The sequence below is a fragment of the Girardinichthys multiradiatus genome, chromosome 6 (assembly GCF_021462225.1).
Source record: "Girardinichthys multiradiatus isolate DD_20200921_A chromosome 6, DD_fGirMul_XY1, whole genome shotgun sequence".
Classification (NCBI taxonomy): Eukaryota; Metazoa; Chordata; class Actinopteri; order Cyprinodontiformes; family Goodeidae; genus Girardinichthys; species Girardinichthys multiradiatus.
In genome coordinates, this window is record NC_061799.1 from 6,743,230 (window position 1) to 6,764,650 (window position 21,421).

General features: G+C 40.0%; 2 protein-coding genes across 4 annotated transcripts in view; one reads left to right on the top strand and one right to left on the bottom strand.

Moving 5' to 3' along the window:
• Positions 1-8,272, bottom strand: part of slc35a3b (solute carrier family 35 member A3b) — a 34,694-nt gene extending 26,422 nt beyond the window's left edge. Inside the window, exon 1 of one of the 3 annotated variants that reach the window (XM_047368139.1) lies at positions 7,927-8,272. Coding sequence is in view for 2 of the 3 variants with exons in the window: in XM_047368136.1 (XP_047224092.1) it covers positions 4,439-4,519 (81 nt within the window). In the remaining variant the exon portion in view is untranslated. Of the gene's footprint in view, positions 1-4,438; positions 4,920-5,561; positions 5,761-7,926 lie in introns of those variants that run through there. The other 2 variants (XM_047368137.1, XM_047368136.1) reach the window with 2 other exon arrangements.
• A 7,155-nt stretch (positions 8,273-15,427) lies between these two features.
• Positions 15,428-21,214, top strand: imp3 (IMP U3 small nucleolar ribonucleoprotein 3). Its single transcript, XM_047367212.1, has 7 exons — positions 15,428-15,671; positions 17,629-17,736; positions 19,058-19,132; positions 19,224-19,303; positions 19,411-19,462; positions 19,589-19,661; positions 19,839-21,214. Exons 1-7 carry the CDS (start codon positions 15,535-15,537, stop codon positions 19,863-19,865), a joined length of 552 nt encoding a protein of 183 aa, XP_047223168.1. The 5' UTR covers positions 15,428-15,534; the 3' UTR covers positions 19,866-21,214.
• Positions 21,215-21,421: the final 207 nt, after the last annotated feature.

The window sequence follows — 21,421 nt, forward strand, 5'->3', positions numbered from 1 at the left end:
ACTCATACATCTCTACAGCAAGACCTCCTCTAGGCAAATCAGATCACAATCTTGTTTTTCTCTGCTCGAAATATAAGCCCCTTGTTCAGAGGCAACTTGTAATAAAGAGGACTGTAAGAAAATGGTCACAAGAAGCTGAAGAAGCTCTGCAAGGTTGCTTTGAGGCTACAGACTGGGACGCACTGTGCCAGCCACATGGAGAGGACATCAATGCCATGACTGAGTGTGTAACCAACTATATAAACTTCTGTGTGGATAACATCATCCCCACCAGAACCGTGAGATGCTTCCCCAATAACAAACCTTGGATCACCAGTGACCTGAAAGACCTGCTTAACAAGAAAAAAAGAGCCTTCAGAGAGGGAGACAGAGAATTATTGAGGAGTATACAGAAGCAACTTAAAGTCAAGATAAGAAACAGCAAGGAGGTGTACAAGAAGAAGCTGGAGATCAAGCTCTAGCAAAACAATATCAAAGATGTGTGGACAGGGATGAAGAAGATCACAGGCTTCAAGCAGAAGGATGATCAGACCGATGGAGGTCTTGACAGAGCCAATGAACTGAACACTTTCTTCAATAGGTTCAGTTCAGAAACAAGCTTCGCATCCTCCACTCCTGCTCACAGCCAAACAGACATTCCACCTTCCTTTGACCCACAGCTCTCCTGTTACACCTCAAATGTTTCATCTTCCACCTCAGCCCTAGACCCTTCTGCTTCTACATGTTTGCCTTCAACCATATCAGAAGATGCTGATGCTTCCTTTGCTTCCCCCTTCCACCGTTGTATCTCAAAAAGTCAAGTGAAGATGCAACTGGAGAGACTGAATCGGAATAAGGCTGCAGGTCCAGATCATGTCAGCCCTAGAGTCCTGAAGGCCTGTGCAGAGCAGCTCTGTGGGATTCTGCAGCACCTCTTACACCTTAGCCTGGCCCAGAAGAAGGTTCCGGTGTTGTGGAAGACCTCCTGTCTTGTTCCGGTACCAAAGAAAACTCACCCATTAGTCCTCAATGACTATAGACCTGTTGCCCTGACATCCCACATCATGAAGGTCCTAGAGAGACTCCTGATGGCCCACCTGAGTAAGCAAACAGTAAACCATCAGGACCCCCTTCAGTTTGCTTATTGCTGTGGAGTTGGAGTTGAAGATGCCATCATACACCTGCTTCAACAAACCCACTGTCATCTGGACAAAGCCAGTAGCACTGTGAGGATCATGTTCTTTGATTTCTCCAGTGTATTTAATACAATCCAACCTGATTTGCTTTGTCAGAAACTCCAGAAGACTCAGATGGAGTTCTCAACAATCTCCTGGATCAAAGACTACCTGACAAACAGACCACGGTTTGTGAGAATGAAGGGTTATGAGTCTAACCAGGTAGTCAGCAGCACAGGAGCACCACAGGGGACAGTACTCTCACCATTCCTTTTCACTCTGTACACCTCAGACTTCCAGTACAAAACAGACTCCTGTCATCTGCAGAAATACTCGGATGCAGTCGTGGGGTGGATCAGAGATGGACAAGAAGCTGAGTACAGGAAGGTGGTGGACCGCTTTGTGGCATGGTGTGGAAACAATCATCTCATTTTGAACGTGACTAAAGCAAAAGGAGATTATTGTAGATTTTAAGAGAAACAGGAATAAGTCAAAAACTATTTCCATCATGGGAGAAGAAGTGGAGGTGGTGGAGGAGTATAAATACCTCAGCGTTCACCTGGACAACAGACTAGAGTGGAGATGCAACTGTGAAGCTGTCAACAAGAAGGGACAGAGCAGACTGTACTTCTTGAGGAAGCTTAGGTCCTTTGGTGTTTGCAGCAAGATGCTGCATATCTTCTATAAGTCTGTTGTGGAGAGTGTGATCCCTTCTACCATCATCTGCTGGGGAAGCAGCATCAGAGCCAGGGACTTAAAAAACCTCAACAAGCTGATAAAGAAGGCTGGCTCTGTTCTGGGGACTCCTCTGGAACCTCTGCAGATCATTGTGGAAAGACGGATTCTTCATAAAATGAAGAACATTATGGAGAACCCTGAGCAGCCTCTTCATGAGACTGTCCTACAACAACAGAGTGTCTTCAGTCAGAGGCTTCTTCAGATCTGCTGTAAGACGGAGCGCTACAGGAGATCCTTCCTGCCCACAGCATCTACAACGGCTCTTTGAAGAAACCCTCATAATGAGCTACAACAACATTTAATTTTCCTTTGGGATTAATAAAGTATTTTTTAATTGAATTGAAATGAATTAACATGTAAATTAAATTTGTGCCTCAGGTCCAGCAGCATGCATTACAAGAGAAGGAAAGGGGAAGGAGTACAGAATAGTGGCAACAATTGGCTGTGCAAAAAAAGCTTCTTTGATAAGAGCACCAGGTAAGAGCAGCAGGCCACTAGAGATGTGGACCCCCAGGTACTTGATGCTGTGAACCATCTCTACCGCTTATTTCCTAATGAAGAGGGGGTAGTTATGTTGGTTGAGCCTAATGCCTGTACAAATCCGCCAGATCAGCTGCGACTGTTTTTCAACCCTGCTTCTGACAAAAATTGAGTAAACTTTGGATTTTGCATCAGTTGTGCAGCAGCGTTGTGAATGACCAGAGAAATGATCTCAGCAGACTCATGATCCACCAAATCAACTGATGAGACAGATTGATAAAGCTTACATCTGGCTAGCTTATTAGCTTCCACCACTTCCACTGAGGATGTTTAATTGTTAAATAGGCTTACAGTGATATGACATCTTTCTACTACAGGTAAGGGAACTATTATCCAGAATAACTTCACAGAATATCACTTCAGAAAATCCAGACTGTTTAAAGTAACCTCATTTTAAAACTACAACTGAAAGCTGGCTACTTGAGCAGGAAGTCTAACTAATTAAGCAAGTGGTTACTCTGTAAAGAGCAGAACAGCAAAAAGGAATAATATTCTGTGCAATAAGCATACTTATGTCAAGATGTGGTTTTGGATCGGACCAAAGTGCAGACAAGAGCTCGGCAGGATCATCTTTGTAATTCAAAGATTTATTTACAAGGTCAAAAACATAGCAAAAACACTGCAGGAAACAAACCAGAGCCTAGTTACAAAACTTACAGAAAATCACTGCAGGTTTCCCAAGGCAAGACGGGGTAATGCAAAAAACAAAGCATAATCATGGATGAGAACGGAGTATGACAAACACAAGGAACCAGCAACAAACAATGACAAAAAACCAACTAATATACTGAGGGATAACAAAGGGCAAGTAATCAGAGAAAACCAGGAACAGGTGTGACAAGGAGGCAGAAGGAACAGGTGAAACAAATACAAAGACTGAGCATGGGCAAAGTAACTAATAAACAGAAACACAGACCAAGCAAATCTATAGACAAAGATAAATAATCAAATGGGGAATAAGAAAACTAGAATAACCATGACTTAAGTAAACAGAGAAACTAGAGGGAACATAGGAACAACAATAACAACCTGAGAACAAACAAAGAACCCATAAAGAAAACCTGAATACAAAAATTAACAAACCTAACCACACTGACTGAATTAACTGGAAAGGAAATAGAAAATAAACTAGTAAGCAAGAAGAGTGCAAAGGAACAAATAATAAAACACAATTAAACGCAAAGATACTAAAGAGAAATAAAACTAGAGAATCCAGGAAAGGCCAAGAACTATAATAATTATAATAATAATGATAAACCATACAAAGTAATAAGAAAACAACCATAAAAGAACTTAAGAAGAAAACACTAGGAGGCGGAAGAGGGAGAAAAGAAAACATGATACAAAAACCAAAATAGAAACATCTAAGCAAAATAAACCATCACAAGAAACCACAAAACAAAGTCCAAAATGTCACTTTGTGACAATTTACCTACTAAATGTAGAGGGTGTATGCTAAATTCCTGCATAGGTTTGATCAAAACAACAATACATATAAATAACACTGTTCTAACCGTGATGATAAATTATTTTTGCAGCATTTCTGTTTTAAATAACAGCATTTGTATCATATTTCATTTTGATATAAAATTCTCATATTTTAGTTTATCGGACTGTGGCAGTCTCATCCCAGCTGATGCCTAATCTGTTATTAATTGTTTGGTTCAGTCTTTTTTTTTTTTTTTACAGAGGTTGTTTGCATCCTTATTAGCACTGCGATGATATTTACTGAGCACAAACACCCCAAGCCCAAGTCTAACCTTCATCATAACCGCTGTCACAGAACTGACGTTCTGTCACATTATGACAGAACCATGTGTGAAAGAACCTGTTTTAAATAAAAGGTCCCAAAGGTTCAGACACAGAAGCACATGCTAGGTCAGCTAGCAACACATGCAGTTACATTTAGAAGTAAACTTTGTGCAACAACATGACCATGTCCTTTTATATGTGTTTCAGTGGCTCGCACATTGTGATGTTGAAGTCATAATGTGAAAATGTTTTACCAGCTTCATGTCTGCTGCATCCTGGAGGTCTGAAAACGCACATTCTTCACTCTTCTGTTTCATATTTCCTGACTGAACCATTTTAACAGTTTTAACGGAACTTCCTCCTTCCTCCGTCACCTCATTGCCATGACCCCAGATGTAAAGCTTCCCATGAACAGGGAGCAGAAAAAGAAAGTAGAGGCAGACTCTCCACACCAAACCTGAGCAGAAAAGTCACTGCTAAGGACAGGTACTCTGCTGGCAGTGGGAGGAGCACAGGCATGTCTACACGATCATGGTATAAACTCGCTACAACTACATCACTGCTACTGTATATCGTCACTCCTGGAAAAGCCTAAAACAGATCTGATTTCCTAAGATCATGGCTTCTGTTATGAGTCTAAAAGACAAAGTCCATGCCGCTGTTTTATGACACAGCTGTAGAAAAGTTTACTGTTTCTGACATACGTTAAAAGGAGCATGCAAAACAAGCCAGAAAGACCAAAGCCATGTTCCAATAACAGGAAGTGGGATGTGTTGAACACACTGACGCTCTTATGTGTCAGCTGCGCAAAGCAGCGGGGGCATGGCTGCACAAGCCTCTTCTGTCTGACACTGCCAGAGTGTGTATACATGTGTGTATCCTTCCACACACCTAACACACCGTCCACAGTCTCTCGGAGAATGTTTCAGGCACACCTTCAGGGTATACGCTGCAGTCTCTGCTCGCTGCATGTTACAGAGCCACATAGTGAAACAATTAAGCCAGTGCATGCCTCACTTTCCCACCATGGTAAATAAATGCTTTTCTCACCATGTGTGTGTGAAATGGAATCGGTTTGTCATTATTATAATTACTTTGACACTATTTCAAGATTACATTACATTAACCTTTTCTTGCTTTACCACAGGGTAAAACACATCTCTTCAAGAAGTTACCCCTTCTTTTTCTTGGACGCAAATTTGTATCGAATGGAAGACAGTCTAAATGTAACCGAAGCCGATGAGTTGCTACACATAGAAATAATGTCTGCCACCTGGAGAGACACTCTTTCTCCCATATATTAATATTCAAAATGACAGGCAGCAGCAACAACACTCTGAAAACCTTTAAAAGTATGCATAAATCTCCCATACTAACCTGTGCAGACATTTCCTGCATCTATATTCAACACAAGCTTCAGATGACACCACTGCTTCCTTGAGACTCCAAGGCAAACTGAACTGGTTGGATGGGAAAAACCCATCTGTAACAAAATACCTGACTCCAAGGTATTCAAAACCGGTTCTGATAAAAGGAAAGACTTAGCAGTTTGCTAAAGTATCTACACCGTTGATCTGTTTATAAGAAGAATACGTATTAGACCAACACAGAGCAGTGCTCAACTATGACGTGGAATGAAAATAATACAGGGTTTTTAAAGTCTTTTACCAATATAAATCTAAAACGTGAGTCAAAGCTTTATAGAAGCACCTTTCACTCCTCAATCTTTTATGCCAAATAGCTGAGCTTAGTCAGCCTGGGAGGAGACCAATCGCTTTCAAGTCTTGCCACAGCTTCTCAACTAAGGGTCTGGACTTGAACAGTGCCACTTGCTTTGAACTAAACCCCTGCATTGTAGGTCTGACCCCAGTCTCAAGGCTGTCAAGTTTAGGTGGGCGGCCATATCTTAGTAGAATTGAAGTTGTGCTGTACTCTTTCCATTTCCAGATGATGAATTGAACAGAGATTCAAAGGATGGTCAACTCTTGGGATATAGTTTTAGAATCTAACCCTGCTTTAAACATCCACTACTTTCTCCCTGACCTGCCTGCTGTGTTGTCTTTCTAATGTTCTCCAACAAACCCCCAAGGCCTTCACAGAACAGTCGGATTTACGGTACTGCCCCCTTACAGGTTTCTTCTATTTTTGCTTGTTCGTCGCACTTAACTGTTTGAAATCATCACATAAATTATAAAACCAAACAAAAATAACCTGAGTAAATACTAAACGCAGCTTTCTATCATTTTACTTCTTATAAATAAACAATCCAAAACAACTTGGCTCTATCGGATAGGTGGTTGTGCTGCATATGTTGGGTGATTTCTGCAGTCCACTGAATATTTCCTAAAACAGCTGTGTAATAATTTCCACTCTCCTTTCTCACTGTTGAAACCTAAACACTGACCCCTAGTGTCCTGGAGTTTTAAAGTCTAAGAAAATGGCTTTGTATCCTTTTTTAGATTGATCTCAGTAACTTTGTTTTTTACCTTTTCCGAAATTTGTTTAGATCGGTACATTATGTGTTCTTCTTAGATCTTTCACCCTACAAAATGTTGTCAGACAGGTTTTATTCAAGTTATTGACTGTTCACTCTACAGGTCTGGCAGCAATCAGGCTGGGGGATGTGGCTGCTGAAATTGAACCCAAAAATCCAGTTAATCCAGGTTAACTCATAATTTATCAAGTTGGACCACTATGTATTTCACATTTACAGGAGCAGGTTGGTTCGGATAGCTTTTTTTCCCCTTTAATAAATGAAATCATTATTTAAAAACCACATTATGTATTTACTCTGGTTATCTTTGTCTGTAATTAAATTTGTTTGATGATTTTAAACATGTAGGTGTGACAGAAAAGCTGAAGAAATATGTAAGGGGGCATAAAACATTTCACAGCCCTTTAGGCTTGGTAGAGTTGGTTGTATTTACATGCATACAGTGCAATTTGTCATATATTGACTGATTCATTTGCAGCCTCACTACACTTGGAATCTGTCTCCAATAGACGACAAAAGCAGCAGAAACAACTAACAAATGATAAAGGAGTGATAGTAATTTGTGACTATTAAAACTCTGTGTGCTTAGAAGTGGTAGACTACATTTGTCAGTTCATTTAAATCTTAAAGATATCTAAATTTTAAATTTGCAATTCAAAAACCTTGAAAGCGAATGTAAAATGAGTCTTAGTCTTTGTAAACATGACCACAAAGTACAACTGCTCACATCTGGTCTCTGTATGCAAAGTTAAGCTGTTTGGGGCCCTCTGCTGGACTGGGGCCCTAGGTAGCAGCTTGGTTCGCTGTGCCTCTGGCTGGTTCTGGTCAAAGGGAAACTGAGACAAATAGGTCAGCCTGTAAAGATGATTCAGGATCAGGCTAATATAATAAATAAATTGCACCACATGTTCAGTAAGTCATAGATCTGTGTAATAAAAGCACGCTGGCAGCAGAAGCAGGGCAGCAATGGAAGTTGGCCTGAGCAAATATATTTTCTCATCAGGATACGGATCCGTCAAAGCGACACAAGGAAGGGAGTTCCCCCACCACACCTCCTTCCGCTGGGACCCGCATATATGTTAAGTATTTCTTCTAGGTTGTTTCTGATTAAACACTAAATTAAGCGACAGGACACAAATAGGTAGATACTAACAAAGAAACTGCAATAAAATGACTGTTTAGTCTCTATGACTATGAAGGCATTTCCTCCTCCGTGCTGTGAAAGAAGCCCTTCAAACAAAAACTTACCCAGGGCCCTGCTGCTCATCTGCGGCCGTGGACGGCGCTGTGCGGGCATTAGTCCATTCAGCACTGGTTCTCCAACATAACGCTTGCAGTCAGTGATAAGTTTCATGAACAAATGGCAGAGTCGCCCCTCCTCTGCACTCAGTGACTTTAGCCATCAGCGGAGTTTAGTCGTCAGTCCAGATTTAAATCATTAAGTAGAAACTATCTCCATATGAAAAACTCCAAAAATTAATTTTAATCTCTTTTTTCCTACTCAACAATAAACTATAAGCACCATATTTTACTGAAATTAACAAATAAGTCAAATTTTTTGGCAAAAAGGAACTGTAAGTCATTGCTGAGCCAAAACATACACTGGTCTCCCACGTCTACAGAAAGACATTCAATGTCCTATATTTCTTTGGGTTTTCTGTTTTCCTGGTCTAGAAATTGTTTTGACTATTCCCTACTACCAGAAGGGAATATGAGTCACTCTTTCTTGGAAAACACTTGATTTATTCAGCTAAGTTTAATGCAACAAAGTCTGCTTTTAGGTATCTGCTAGTAAGTTAAAATAAAAGCAAAAACCTGGTTAATTAAAGAAAAATACTTTCTGGTGTCAGTCAGTCATTTTCTACCGCTTATTCAGTAGTGGGTCGCGGGGGAGCTGGTGCCTATCTCCTGCAGTTTATGGGCGAGAGACAGGGTACTACGGTGGCCGGGGGGTGCAAAACACTTTTACAAGTACCGAAACAAATTTACATTTCAGAAAACAAATTTACATTTCAGAAAACACTTTTACATTTCAGAAAACAAATTTACATTTCAGAAAACAATTTAACAAGATGCGAAACAGATTTACATTTCAGAAAACAAATTTACATTTCAGAAAACAATTTAACAAGATGCGAAACAAATTTACATTTCAGAAAACACTTATATTTCAGAAAACAAATTTACATTTCAGAAAACAAATTTACATTTCAGAAAACACTTTTATATTTCAGAAAACAAATTTACATTTCAGAAAACACTTTTGTATTTCAGAAAACAAATTTACATTTCAGAAAACAATTTAACAAGATGCGAAACAAATTTACATTTCAGAAAACACTTATATTTCAGAAAACAAATTTACATTTCAGAAAACACTTTTATATTTCAGAAAACAAATTTAACTTTCCGAAAAAAAATTTACATTTCAGAAAACACTTTTATATTTCAGAAAACAAATTTACATTTCAGAAAACAAATTTACATTTCAGAAAACACTTTTACATTTCAGAAAACAAATTTACATTTCAGAAAACAAATTTACATTTCAGAAAATCAACCGGAAAGGGAATGTACCAACGCCGAGGCTGACCCGGAAGTCAGCCTCAGGGGCTGCATCCTTCAAAGGCCGTAATTGTAGGCCGATTACGTTACAGCGCGGCGACGAAGGCTGTCCCAATTCATGAATCATGACTCCCTCAAATGCGGCCGACAAATGTGTCCTTATTTTGCCCGATTTGAAGGATGGGTCGTGAGTAGAGTTGCCAACCGTCCCTTGAAAAACGGAATCGTCCCATATTTAGAATAAAAAGTACGCGTCCCGTATTGAGCTGAAACGGGATGCACGTAGTCCTGTATTATTAGGTGGATCAAAAATCTTCACAAAAATGTCAATAGAATTAATAAATGATGGGGTGGTTTATATTTAACATTACGGTAAATTCATTACCAGCCATATCCTGCCATATCCTGCTCTGTGACCAATGAGCTGACAGAATATTTCGGCTCATCTCATTGGCCAGCAGGTAACGTTGCTAAGGATAGATACAGGTGTTACGTCGATTGGCGTTTTCCCATCAGATACGGTTTCCCCAGCGTCCCCTCCCTGCTTACGCGACAAAAAAGGCCCGTGCTTGTTCAGCGCTCGTAACCAGCGCGCCGTGCTTCCGCCGCAGGAAATCTACGGACACCGTGAAAGCTGAAACAACGTGTTTAGATAGATAGATAGATAGATAGATAGATAGATAGATAGATAGATAGATAGATAGATAGATAGATAGATAGATAGATAGATAGATAGATAGATAGATAGATAGATAGATAGATAGGTGGATGCAAGTTCTTCAGCAGCTGACATCCCCAACATCCAGGCTATTGTACCCTTTGTCCTCAGCATCCCTTCTTCTAGTGGGTTTGTGGAAAATATTTTCTCCATCATGAAAAATAAGTGGACTGATGTGAGGAACAAATGTTGTACAGAATTAATGAGAAGTGAGCTAATTTTCAGTCTAATTAATGAAATGTCCTGCTCAGAGTTTTACTCGGTAGTCCTGAAAAACGAACAACTCCTTGCAGCAGCAAGAGCTCAAATGAAATATAAATGGAAAAAATAGGTTGTTTCCACATAATTCAGCACTGCAGTTTTTAGTTCACTAGTTCAATATTTTTTTCACTACACCTGTACAGTCATGGCCTTTAAGGCACAAGTGTTTATGTTTACAACTTTTCTACAGACTTTTTGTTTGCACTAAATGCACTATTACGAAAATGTTTTGCATTATACTGTTATGCTTTTTTATATTGTTTTAAGTTAAGCAGGACGGTGGTCTTTTCAATAGTGGTTTATGTATTTTAGAAGGATATTTGTTTTTGTCTAGTAATTTTATTTTGCAAAAAGAATAAATTATTTTATAAATTGCTGAATAATTATCTTTCCATGGATATTTGTATCAGTCAAAAACATGCATCAAATTAAACTTGGGTTCGAGTCCAATGTTTCCAAAGTCATTTCACACAAAGAAAAAGGGTGAAAAAAATCACCAGGCCAGTAGAGGTGCAGACAGTGGGGTTGGACGGCCCTACCAGGAGGTGTCCCTTATTTATTTATCAAGTAGTTGGCAACCCTAGTTGTGAGTATCCTTCACGGCCCATCATTTCCCATCATTCATTGCGGGTCGAAGCGGATTGGTCAAGCAGGGGAAGCCATGGCGGACCATAGCAACAAAGCCTGTGAGTAAATTGTGGAAAATTACACTTTCTGTGACACAAATTAACTTCTACAATGTTTTTAGTGCAGGAATATAACTATGTAGACGTGAAATATCTGCTTGATTTATCTAGACATCGCTTAATTTCAAACGTGCTCCGACGTGTTCGGAGTTTTCCGTTCCCGGCGTAGTAACTGGCTCGCCTCGCCAGCCCTACCGGCGGTGAGGTGAGCTATCCCGGTAGAGATCTGACTGGACTATCGGCACTAAGCTCCCGCTGGCAGTCATCACAATGAACGTTTAACACAAGTGATTTCTAACAGTTTATGTTATTATTTTAATTGTTACTGAAAATCGATTTAATATTTCAGGTGATATTAAGGTTAACCAGAATAAATGGACAGTTTTATGTAATCCAACTGTATCGCTGTGGAGTGTGATTGAGAATAAATAAGCTTTTCAATATGAATTTTTAATGAAGAAATGTGCTATATGTTTTAAAAGTTTATTTATAATTCAGTTAGCATTATAATTTCTGATTCCAGGTGAACCCGACGAGGAATACACCTCCAAATGTAAGTGAATCTCAGTAAAGAAGTGAAAAGTTTGAAACAGCTTGTTTTAGACATTTGTTTAGAAATATTTTTAATATTTTCTTCAAATTAAGACAAATGTAAAATTAAAAAAGGCTTTATTTTTGCTCTGATATTAAGCAAGATGTTTTTTTGTTTTTTTTTTGGTATCTTCATATTTTGTTTAGGTACAAAGGAGCAGACGGGCCAGTTTATTAAGCTCAGGGGTGAGAACCACCACCTTTTTACTGGAGCTAAAAACTCAGCCACCGTGGCTTGGAGGTACAATAACAACATTCTTTGCAGTCGGTTTCTGTCCAGTTTCAATAACTCCTATCTTTCTAACTTTCATAAATATCCATCCAGTGATTAACATACTTCTTTCAGTTTAGGACAATTCTGGAGAAGATGGACCAACAGGGGAAGGTCACCCCCTTTGCAGGCCAAAACAATGTGGGACAATAAAAAAAAAAAAAAGAATTTAGAGTATGTTCAGAAGTTCTCATGTCACACACAAATAAAAAAAAATATTTCTCAAAGTCTTGTTGGTTTCTCTGTTTAGTCAACTCTTTTTTTTTATTCCATCTAACTTTAGGATTGCAAGTATCCAGAGTCAGGAGTCAGTGAAAAGCCCACGGCTGCTATTGGCCCTGGTTTGTCCTTATGGATGAGGTGTTGGGACAGAGGTCTTCCACAACACCTCCTGTCCTGATTACCTCCATCCCTGAGGACACTCCAGGGCCAAGCGGAGCGGTGGGCAACCAGATGGAGAAGGAAGACAGTGAGCCAGTAGGAAGGGGTCAGAAAAGAAAGAGGGACAGAGATGATGGAGTTGATCAGGGAGGACATGAGGGCACAGAGAATGGACAGACTGTTTTCCAAAGAATGGCACCAAAATAAGGTGCTACATAAAAAATATTAAGTTTTGTTCAGATTGTTTCTTAAAGTTTTAAGGTGTTCTAATAAATTTCAAAATTGTTTTTGTCACTAATGTTATTTCCATTTGATCTAACAATACATCAACTTCATTTAAAGTTATAAACAGAATTTATTATGAAAAATACAAACAGCACTTTAAACAGAATCTGGGAAGAAAACATTCAAACAGATCAAGATTACAAGACAAAAGGCATAAAATAAAACTATGTACAGCAGGATCAACCTGAGTGACCGGTTCCTGGAAAAACCTTCAACAGAACAAAGAGGCAGATGTCTTTCTGAACAGAAAGTCTCTGGTGGTGTGGCTAAATCTCTCACAAGGTCAGAGACATGGATGGGATGCTGCAACTGAGACCTGTGGTTTGTCTTTCTGGATGGTGAGTGAAGCATCACACAGGTGGTCTGCAGATGTTTGTGATGCCTCTCTCCGCTGTCCACGTCATCGTCCATCAAGTGGGTTTAAAGGGCTGGCTGAATTGACGGCTGCCACATCACTAAGAGGTAATTGGAAAAATGCAGAATTAGAAGATGGTGCTCACAAAATATTACAATTAGTTATACCCCTCAAAAATTAATCACATCTATAATATTATACTTGGCTGCACACAGTAGTCATGTTCTGGTGGTACCTCCTCCAGGGCAGACACCTCAGCTGAAAGCTGGTCCCGCCAGAGAGCAACGATGACTGTCTCAGTCCAAACCTCACCCTCATCCTCTTCTACAGCCTCCTCTGGGGCCATGACATCCCCAGCACCAAGGCAGATGTTGTGGAGGATGGCTCATGCTGTTATGACCTGAAAACTATTTAAAAGAGGGTGCATATATGTGTATATATTATGTATAATGTATATATAAAATGGATCTAGGTCAAAACTTACATGAGGTACAAAGGTGTCATGCACCTCCAGCGCTTGCAGGAAGATGGCCCTGAATATAGAGCCTGTTTTTGGAATGATGGCTGTTAAAGCGCTGGGCTCCCACACCTTGTCTTGTCCTCTTGTAGGGAGTGATGAGGGGGAGTGGATATTGGAGGCATGGGTACCCTCCATCAGCCAGGATAAAATACCCTGGAGGAGGATAAACTGTACAGTGGGCTGTGGCGGAGCACCCTGGAGTCATGCACTGACCCAGGCCAGCCCACATACGTGTCAATAAAATGGCTCCGATGGTCAGAAACTGCTTGCAGGATTATGGAAGGGAAGAGTTTCCTGTTCCTGTAGCACTGACCATCAGGGCTGCTTGGACACCTGAAGTGGATATGGCAGCCGTCAATTGCACCCACAGCTTTAAGAAAAACTCTGTGGCGTGCCAGCCCTGCAAACTCACGGGACACTGCCTTAAGTCCTCAGGGGTCTTTAGAAGGTAGATGACCTGATAACGAATAGCCACGATCTCCTCTGTAACTCTGTGGACGATGCGATGGACAGTAGAGCGAGGCATCCCAAACACTCTGCAGACCACTCTGTAGGATGTGCCACTTGCCACCAAGAAAAGAAAAACCAGGGTCTCAATAGTAGCACCCATCCATGTCACCTATCCTGGTGCAAAAGATTAAGCAGCACTGCCAGAGACTTCCTGCTCAGCCGAAAATCAGGCCTGGTGTCCTCCTGGTTGAAGAAGCGTTTCAGGACTGGGACACTCAGGTTGATCCTGCAGTAAAGGGGTCTGGTCTAGAAAAGGGAAGAATGGAGATGGAAAAACACATTATTTTTAAGGCATGCTTCTGGATATTTTAAGTGATCAAAGCAAGTAGATACTAATACACCAAAAACACTGCATTATTATATAATTATCTAAGAACAGCCAGAGGGGATCAAATACTTTATAATTCCCATCTATGTTTATATATATATATATATATATATATATATATAATATGTCGACATACATTAGCCATAAAGTTGCTATCTCTTTGTTTATTGGCTAGTTAAATCAAACATCTTTTTTACCTGAACATGATTGTCTCTGGATTGTACCTGGAATCAGAAATTATAATGCTAACTGAATTATAAATAAACGTTTAAAACATATAGCACATTTCTTCATCAAAAATGAATATTGAAAAGCTTATTTATTCTCAATCACACTCTCCAGCGATACAGTTGGATTACATAAAACTGTCCATTTATTCTGGTTAACCTTAATATCACCTGAAATATTAAATCGATTTTCAGTAACAATTAAAATAATAACATAAACTGTTAGAAATCACTTGTGTTAAACGTTCACTGTGATGACTGCCAGCGGGAGCTTAGTGCCGATAGTCCGGTCAGATCTCTACCGGGCTAGATCACCTCACCGCCGGTAGGGCTGGCGAGGCGAGCCGGTTACTACGCCGGGAACGGAAAACTCCGAACACATCGGAGCACGTTTGAAATTAAGCGATGTCTAGATAAATCAAGCAGATATTTCACGTCTACATAGTTATATTCCCGCACTAAAAACAATGTAGAAGTTAATTTGTGTCACAGAAAGTGTAATTTTCCACAATTTACTTACAGCTTTTGTTGCTATGATCCGCCATGGCTTCACCTGCTTGACCAATCCGCTTCGACCCGCAATGAATGATGGGAAATGATGGGCCGCGAAGGATACTCACGACGCATCCTTCAAATCGGGCAAAATAAGGACACATTTGTCGGCAGCATTTGCTCGGAATGATTCATGAATTGGGACAGCCTTCGTCGCCGCGCTGTAACGTAATCGGCCTACAAATACGGCCTTCGAAGGATGCAGCCCCTCGGCGTTGGTACGCCGAGGGGCTTTCCGGTTGATTTTCTGAAATGTAAATTTGTTTTCTGGAATGTAAAAGTGTTTTCTAAAACATAAAAGTGTTTTCTGAAATGTAAATTTGTTTTCTGAAATGTTAATTTGTTTTCTGAAATGTTAATTTGTTTCGGTACTTGTAAAAGTGTTTTGCAACCCCCGGCCACCGTAGGGGTACACCCTGGACAGGTCGCCAGTCCATCTGTTTCGAGATCCAAAAAAACCCAATCATCACAAAGCCAGTGTCGTCTAATTCTCGCTAGGTGGCGCTGTTGGTCACCCGTCTGCAAATTTCCCCGAGAAGCCAGAAGAAGGAGAGCACGTGTTTCTGGTTTTCCTCGGAGCAAAGTTAGTTAGCGAACAGAGGGAAAATGGTTCGTAAATTAAAATATCACGAGCAGAAGCTGTTGAAGAAGGTGGACTTCATTAACTGGGAGGTGGACAACAACCTGCACGAGGTGAAGGTGTTACGGAAGTATCACATCGAGAAGCGCGAGGACTATACAAAGTGAGTAACGTGCTGAGCTGTATGGGCTCTGGCTGGATGCTGCTGCTGTTGCTCCTCACATAGAAACAACCAGCCTCTAGTATACATGATATTTACATTTTATTGGAAAGACAGGACAGCAACGAGAAGTCAGAAAACCACGTTACAAGGTACAAGATAGTTTCCGTTTTATCGAGTGAAATAAGCTGTTGATCCTCCAGCACTGCGTCCGTGGACAGGTTTGTAAACATCTCAGAAGGGATTCGGGTCCACTCCTCTTTATAGACACTGTCTAAATTCAGTTCATTACTATAGCACCAATTCACAACAACTGTCATTCCAATGCACTTTGCAAGACAAACATTTATTCAGTTATATATTCAGTTAATTCTAATTATATTGACTGATTCTAATACAAACATTCCACATTGATCGCAGTTATAATATAATGCAGTCAAATTCTGATTAATATGGTGAACCATTTAATAAACCCAGACAATAGCATTAAGTTTTCAGTATTTTCTTATACTGAGAATGCACATGGCGACAGTGGAAAGGAAGCACTGGTACAGGAGTATTTTCTGTGTAAATGAAGTACACAGAGTTGATGTTAACAGTAACTCAGAGCAGGTAGTGCAATCTACAGGATAAGTATAAACTATTAGTGGTAGCAGCATCTTCTTCAGTGGTTCTGCCCATGATAGGGCAAAGTTAAACACAGAAGGACAGGGGGCCAGCATATCATCTACTGAGAGAGAACATGACATTATTCGCACAAATGGCTCAAGATATGTTGTCTTTCAGGAAGGTGTCACAGCTAAACATAGATAATGCCAGTTCAAGTGAAACTTCCATAAACTGAAAAAAAAAACAGAAAACAAAGTTAATTGCTGATAATGCATAACTGGAGAGTAGTAGGAGAAAAAGAGCAGAGTGAGGGAGAGTGTTTGGAAAGTGGGCCAGCAGTCTAAGCCTACAGCAGCATAACTACATAGATAGCTCAGGATAATCTATAACTTTAAGCTTTATCAAAAAGGAAAGTTTTAAGCCTAGCCTTAAAAGTAGACAGAATGTCTGCCTCACGGACTAAAACTAGGAGCTGGTTCCACAGGAGAGGAGCCTGATAAGTAAAGGATCTGCCTCCCATTCTACCTTTAGAAACTAGAAACCACCAGTAAAGCTCTTGCGTAGTTGTGGGCAAATTCCTCAGGGTTCGTATGATCATCCTTACCTCATGTGGAAAGATATTCAAACTGAGGGACATTGATGGTGGCTTCATATTTCTCTTAGTTGTCACCCGCTCACCCAATGTTGTAAATGAATTTTTATTTAATGTGTAATGGTGGACTTTTCGTTGATATTCCGTCTTCTCCCTTTAAAATGAAAGCACCAACCAGAAACTGTTCATTCCTTTGTAAGCGAGCCAGGTTGTGCAGTCATTAAAACCGATGAATTATTTCCCCAACTGGTTCAGATCAACCATTTGAATAAAGGGCTCTGGACTGTCTTTGCCTAGCTCCAGGTCCTGTTTTCCAAAATACTTAGACCAGTCAAACTGAACATTGAATTATTCTACCCTGACTATAGGAACCCAGTTTGCAATATTTGAAACATTGGCACTATTAGAGAAACCAGCAATCAGGGTGACTTCTTTTTTTGGCATTTAGACCATCATAGATTGGTTCGAGTAGCTTAACGTGTAAAACCTTTGTTCACTTTTTGAAACCACAAACTCTTTTTTTGTCTTCATTTTTTTATGTCTCTTATAGAATATATGTTTAACATATCGGTGTATTTTATATGTTGAACTAGAGCTAGTTCCTCAAAAGCAGTGAAAAAGCTCTTTACAGAAATGCCAAATCAAATGATAGCTTCATTTCAGATCGGTTAAGACTTAATTGCTTTGGGCTATTAAGCTTAACATGATGCAGCCTGTTAAAGTGTTTATAAAGTATAATGTCCATTTCATCTGAATCAGGTACAACAAGCTGAGTCGTAACGTCAGGGAGCTGGCCCAGAAGATCAGAGACCTGGATGAGAAGGATGGCTTCAGAGCTCAGAGCACACATCAACTATTAGAAAAACTGTGAGTCACCAGAAGTCCTCTGATGATCAGAGTGCTACATCAGTCGGTGTGTGTAATTTAACGATAAGGAACTTAACATTTATTCCTTATCTTCACATTAATGTAGATGTAATTATTCATGTACAGTTGAAACCAAATTTTTACATAGACGCATCGTTTTTTCCTCGTTGCCTGATGTTAATTCAGACTAAACTTCCTGTTCAGTTAGGATCACCAAAATTATCTCTAGTTGCCTTATGCCAGAATACCGAGGGAGAGAATTTTGTAATCTATCTTTAAATGCAGAAGTTTGCATACATTTCGTTTGTATTTGGTAGAATTGCCTGCCTGGGGTTTCTTTCACAAGCTTCTCACAATAGTTTGCTGGAATAGTTTGCTCACACACACCCTTTCAGCCCTGCTCACATATTTTCTATGGGACTGAGATCAGGGCTTTGTGGTGGAAACACCAGAACATTGACCTTTTTGCTTAGGGACATTGTTCACTTGGAAGACCCATTTAGGCCCAAACTCTGACTTCCTGTCCTGATGTCTTGAGCTGTTCAGTATTTCTACATAATGTTCTTTCCCCAGAATGGCACCTATTTTATGAAAAGCCCACGTCTCTCCTGCAGCAAATCACCCCAACAACACGGTACTTTACAGTTGGGTTGGATTTCTCCTGGATTGAAATTTTCCCCCCTTTTCATCCAGATGTTATGACGTCCACCTTCATTTTAGTTTCCTCTGGCCACAGCACATGTCCCTGACAGTTAAGATCTGTGTACTCGAGTGCATTCGTTAACTATAACCTGGCTTTTTATGTTGCTCCAGAGTAATGGCTTCTTCCTCACTGAGAGGCCTTTCAGCTCGTGTCAGTACAGGACTTGTTTCCCTGTGGATAATGAGACCTACCAGCTCCAGCCAGAATCTTCACAATGTCTTTTGCTGTAGTTCTGGGGTTGATTCACACATTTCAGTCCAAATCAGGTTCGTTTCTGGGACATAGAACCTGTCTCCTCCCTGAACAGTTGGATGGGTGGACATTTATGCTGTTTATATTTGGGTTTGAAGAGATGAGCATGGTCCCTTCAGGTCTGATTTAATGTTGGAGAGAAAAGTGTTGTGGGTCTTTTTATGCAGTGTATGTAAACATCTGGTTTCAGCTGTATAGATCTTAATTGGAGGTGACATAGGTCTTTATGCTTTAGCTGGAAATGAGATATTTCTTTTCAACATCTTTAATAACTTTATGTATTCTACAAATATGTGTTGTTTTGAAGAAAAAACTCTCATGTTAACTGATATCACATTGACTGAAGCCTTTGGTTGATCACCTAAGGTACAGCATCGGCCTGATCCCCACCAGACAGAATCTGTCCCTGACAGAGAAAGTCACAGCATCGTCATTCTGCAGGTAAAACCCCTCAAACCCGAACTGACAGAGCAATGCATCTTTTATTCAAACCCTGTGTGTTTCTTCACCTGCCGGTTGTGTGTTCCTGCAGGAGGCGTCTGCCCTGCATTATGCTAAAGCTTCGCATGGCTCAGAACCTGAAGACTGCCACTACTTTCATTGAACAAGGACGTATCCTTTAGTCTGTGTATCGGATGTTCATCATCTCAGAGGTCAGATATTTGTGTCCATCTAAGGATGGAGGCTGTTTGATCTTGTTTTCCTTAAAATGCTGCCAGATGTTCGTGTTGGACCAGACATTGTTACAGATCCAGCATGTCTGGTCACAAGGTTGGTCTCCAACTTGCTTTGTATTGTCTTAGTTATACAGTTATGAGGATTTTCTACATGGAGATCAGCCTAAGAGCAATTTTGCAAATAAATCCTAAAATGATCAGATTCTGACTATTTTTTCAGAAATATGGAAGATTTTGTCACTTGGGTGGACTCCTCAAAGATCAAGCAGCACGTCCTGAATTATAATGACGAGGTGAGTCTCTTTGCAAAGATTTCATTTTCCCACGGCTCAATGGACGGGCTTCATCACATTACCAGGCTGGGAGAGCCTCTGATGTCAAATGTTAATCAGCTCTGAAGATCACCGTCATGTTGCCCTCATCCAGGATCATGATGTGACACAACTGACATCAAACTGTTTCTTTTGCAGAGGGACGACTTTGATCTGATAGCATGAGTGTGGATCAAATGGACGAGAACTCTGCTGCAGAGGCAACAGTAGAGGAGGAATGCTTGACACTCCAACCAGACAAACCTACATCCTAAAGGAAAAGGGGGAGAGGACTAGTGGGAAAATGTTGGTCATGTTTACTGTAGATTCCTCTGGAAATGAAGGATGGTGCAGCCACAGGAAGCATGGAGCTGTGTTTAAATGTTTAACCCCTGAGTCCTGGCTTTAAGTGTAATAGTTTCATTCTGAAACTTTTACGGAAATATAAAGTCAGTACATTTTATTGAGTTGTTATGGGAGTAAAATGAACCAATAATAGTAGACATTTGGCTGAGGGATGCTTCTCCAGTATGGTTCCAGTTATCCTGCTGCATGTTTCACCGTCTGGTCAGATTGTGCTCCAGGAAATGAGGCCCGTTCTCTTTTAATGTTTGATGTGAACCATGAGCTGAAGGTTACTGGTTCGTGTTCTGGTGGGCAGCCCAACAAAGAACAAATAAGCACATCCCAAAAAGACAAAACACCTGTTAATGATGTAACAGAATTTTATCAAAGCAATATAAAGATGTTGGAACAATAAAGTCGTTCTTTTTAAGTTTGCTGTTATGGTGACAAAGTACTGAAGTTTGAATCTGAACAAAATAAAGTTGAAAGAAAAGAAAAAGTGAATTGGCTTTAATGCTCCAGTTTTATAAAAGCAGAATGAAAAGGTGGACATCTGGATTGATGATGTTTACCAGAACTGTTGGAGATCTGGCTTCTGGCAGGGTGTACTTACTTTGATGTTTAACTGTAACAGAGTTCACACAGAGAACTCTGCATCAAGCTCCTTTTGCATAGTTTAATACAGAGAAGCATCCATTTTTGAAATTCAAGCTTTCTCTCTAGCGTGCACTGCTGAGCTGTTTGGGACCAGAGGAGTAGAATGAGTTTACAGGTTCAGGAGATCCGTCACCAGTTCTGTTTCTTGTCAATTGATTAAAAACAAGATCCTTCATTTGATTATGCATATCTTGCTTTATTGCTTATGTAGTGGTTGATTTAATAGAATATTATAAATTATATAAATATTATATAAAAGTATATAAGCTCTAAGAGACTGGGTCATTTTGAGCCAACAGAACATTCAGAGATGAACCCGATGAAGACCAACCATGTCCTTCAGCAGATTGCCAGCACCCAGACAGGAATGTGATGTTTCAGAATAAAGTACTATAAAAATGTGTATGTTTGAAAGTATTGTCATCATAATGTACAACAGTGACCATGTTCCATTTTCTGAATGCTGCTGTCCAGGTTGATTCAATGTGGTTTTCTGATTATTTCATTCAATCTCACCAATTTGTGTCTGTTAATTTGTTGGACTGAAAAATAAGACTTTGTAAGAACTTTAGCTAAAATTGTTCCACAGACACTGTATGTACATTGTCTAAGATCATCTGAGCTGCCTGAATGTTTTTTTAACCAACTTGTATTTTAGTTATTTTATGGAGCCTTTAATAGAAGTATGTCTTAATAAATTAGAATGTCATTTAAGTATCATTGATCATTGATTTAAGTAT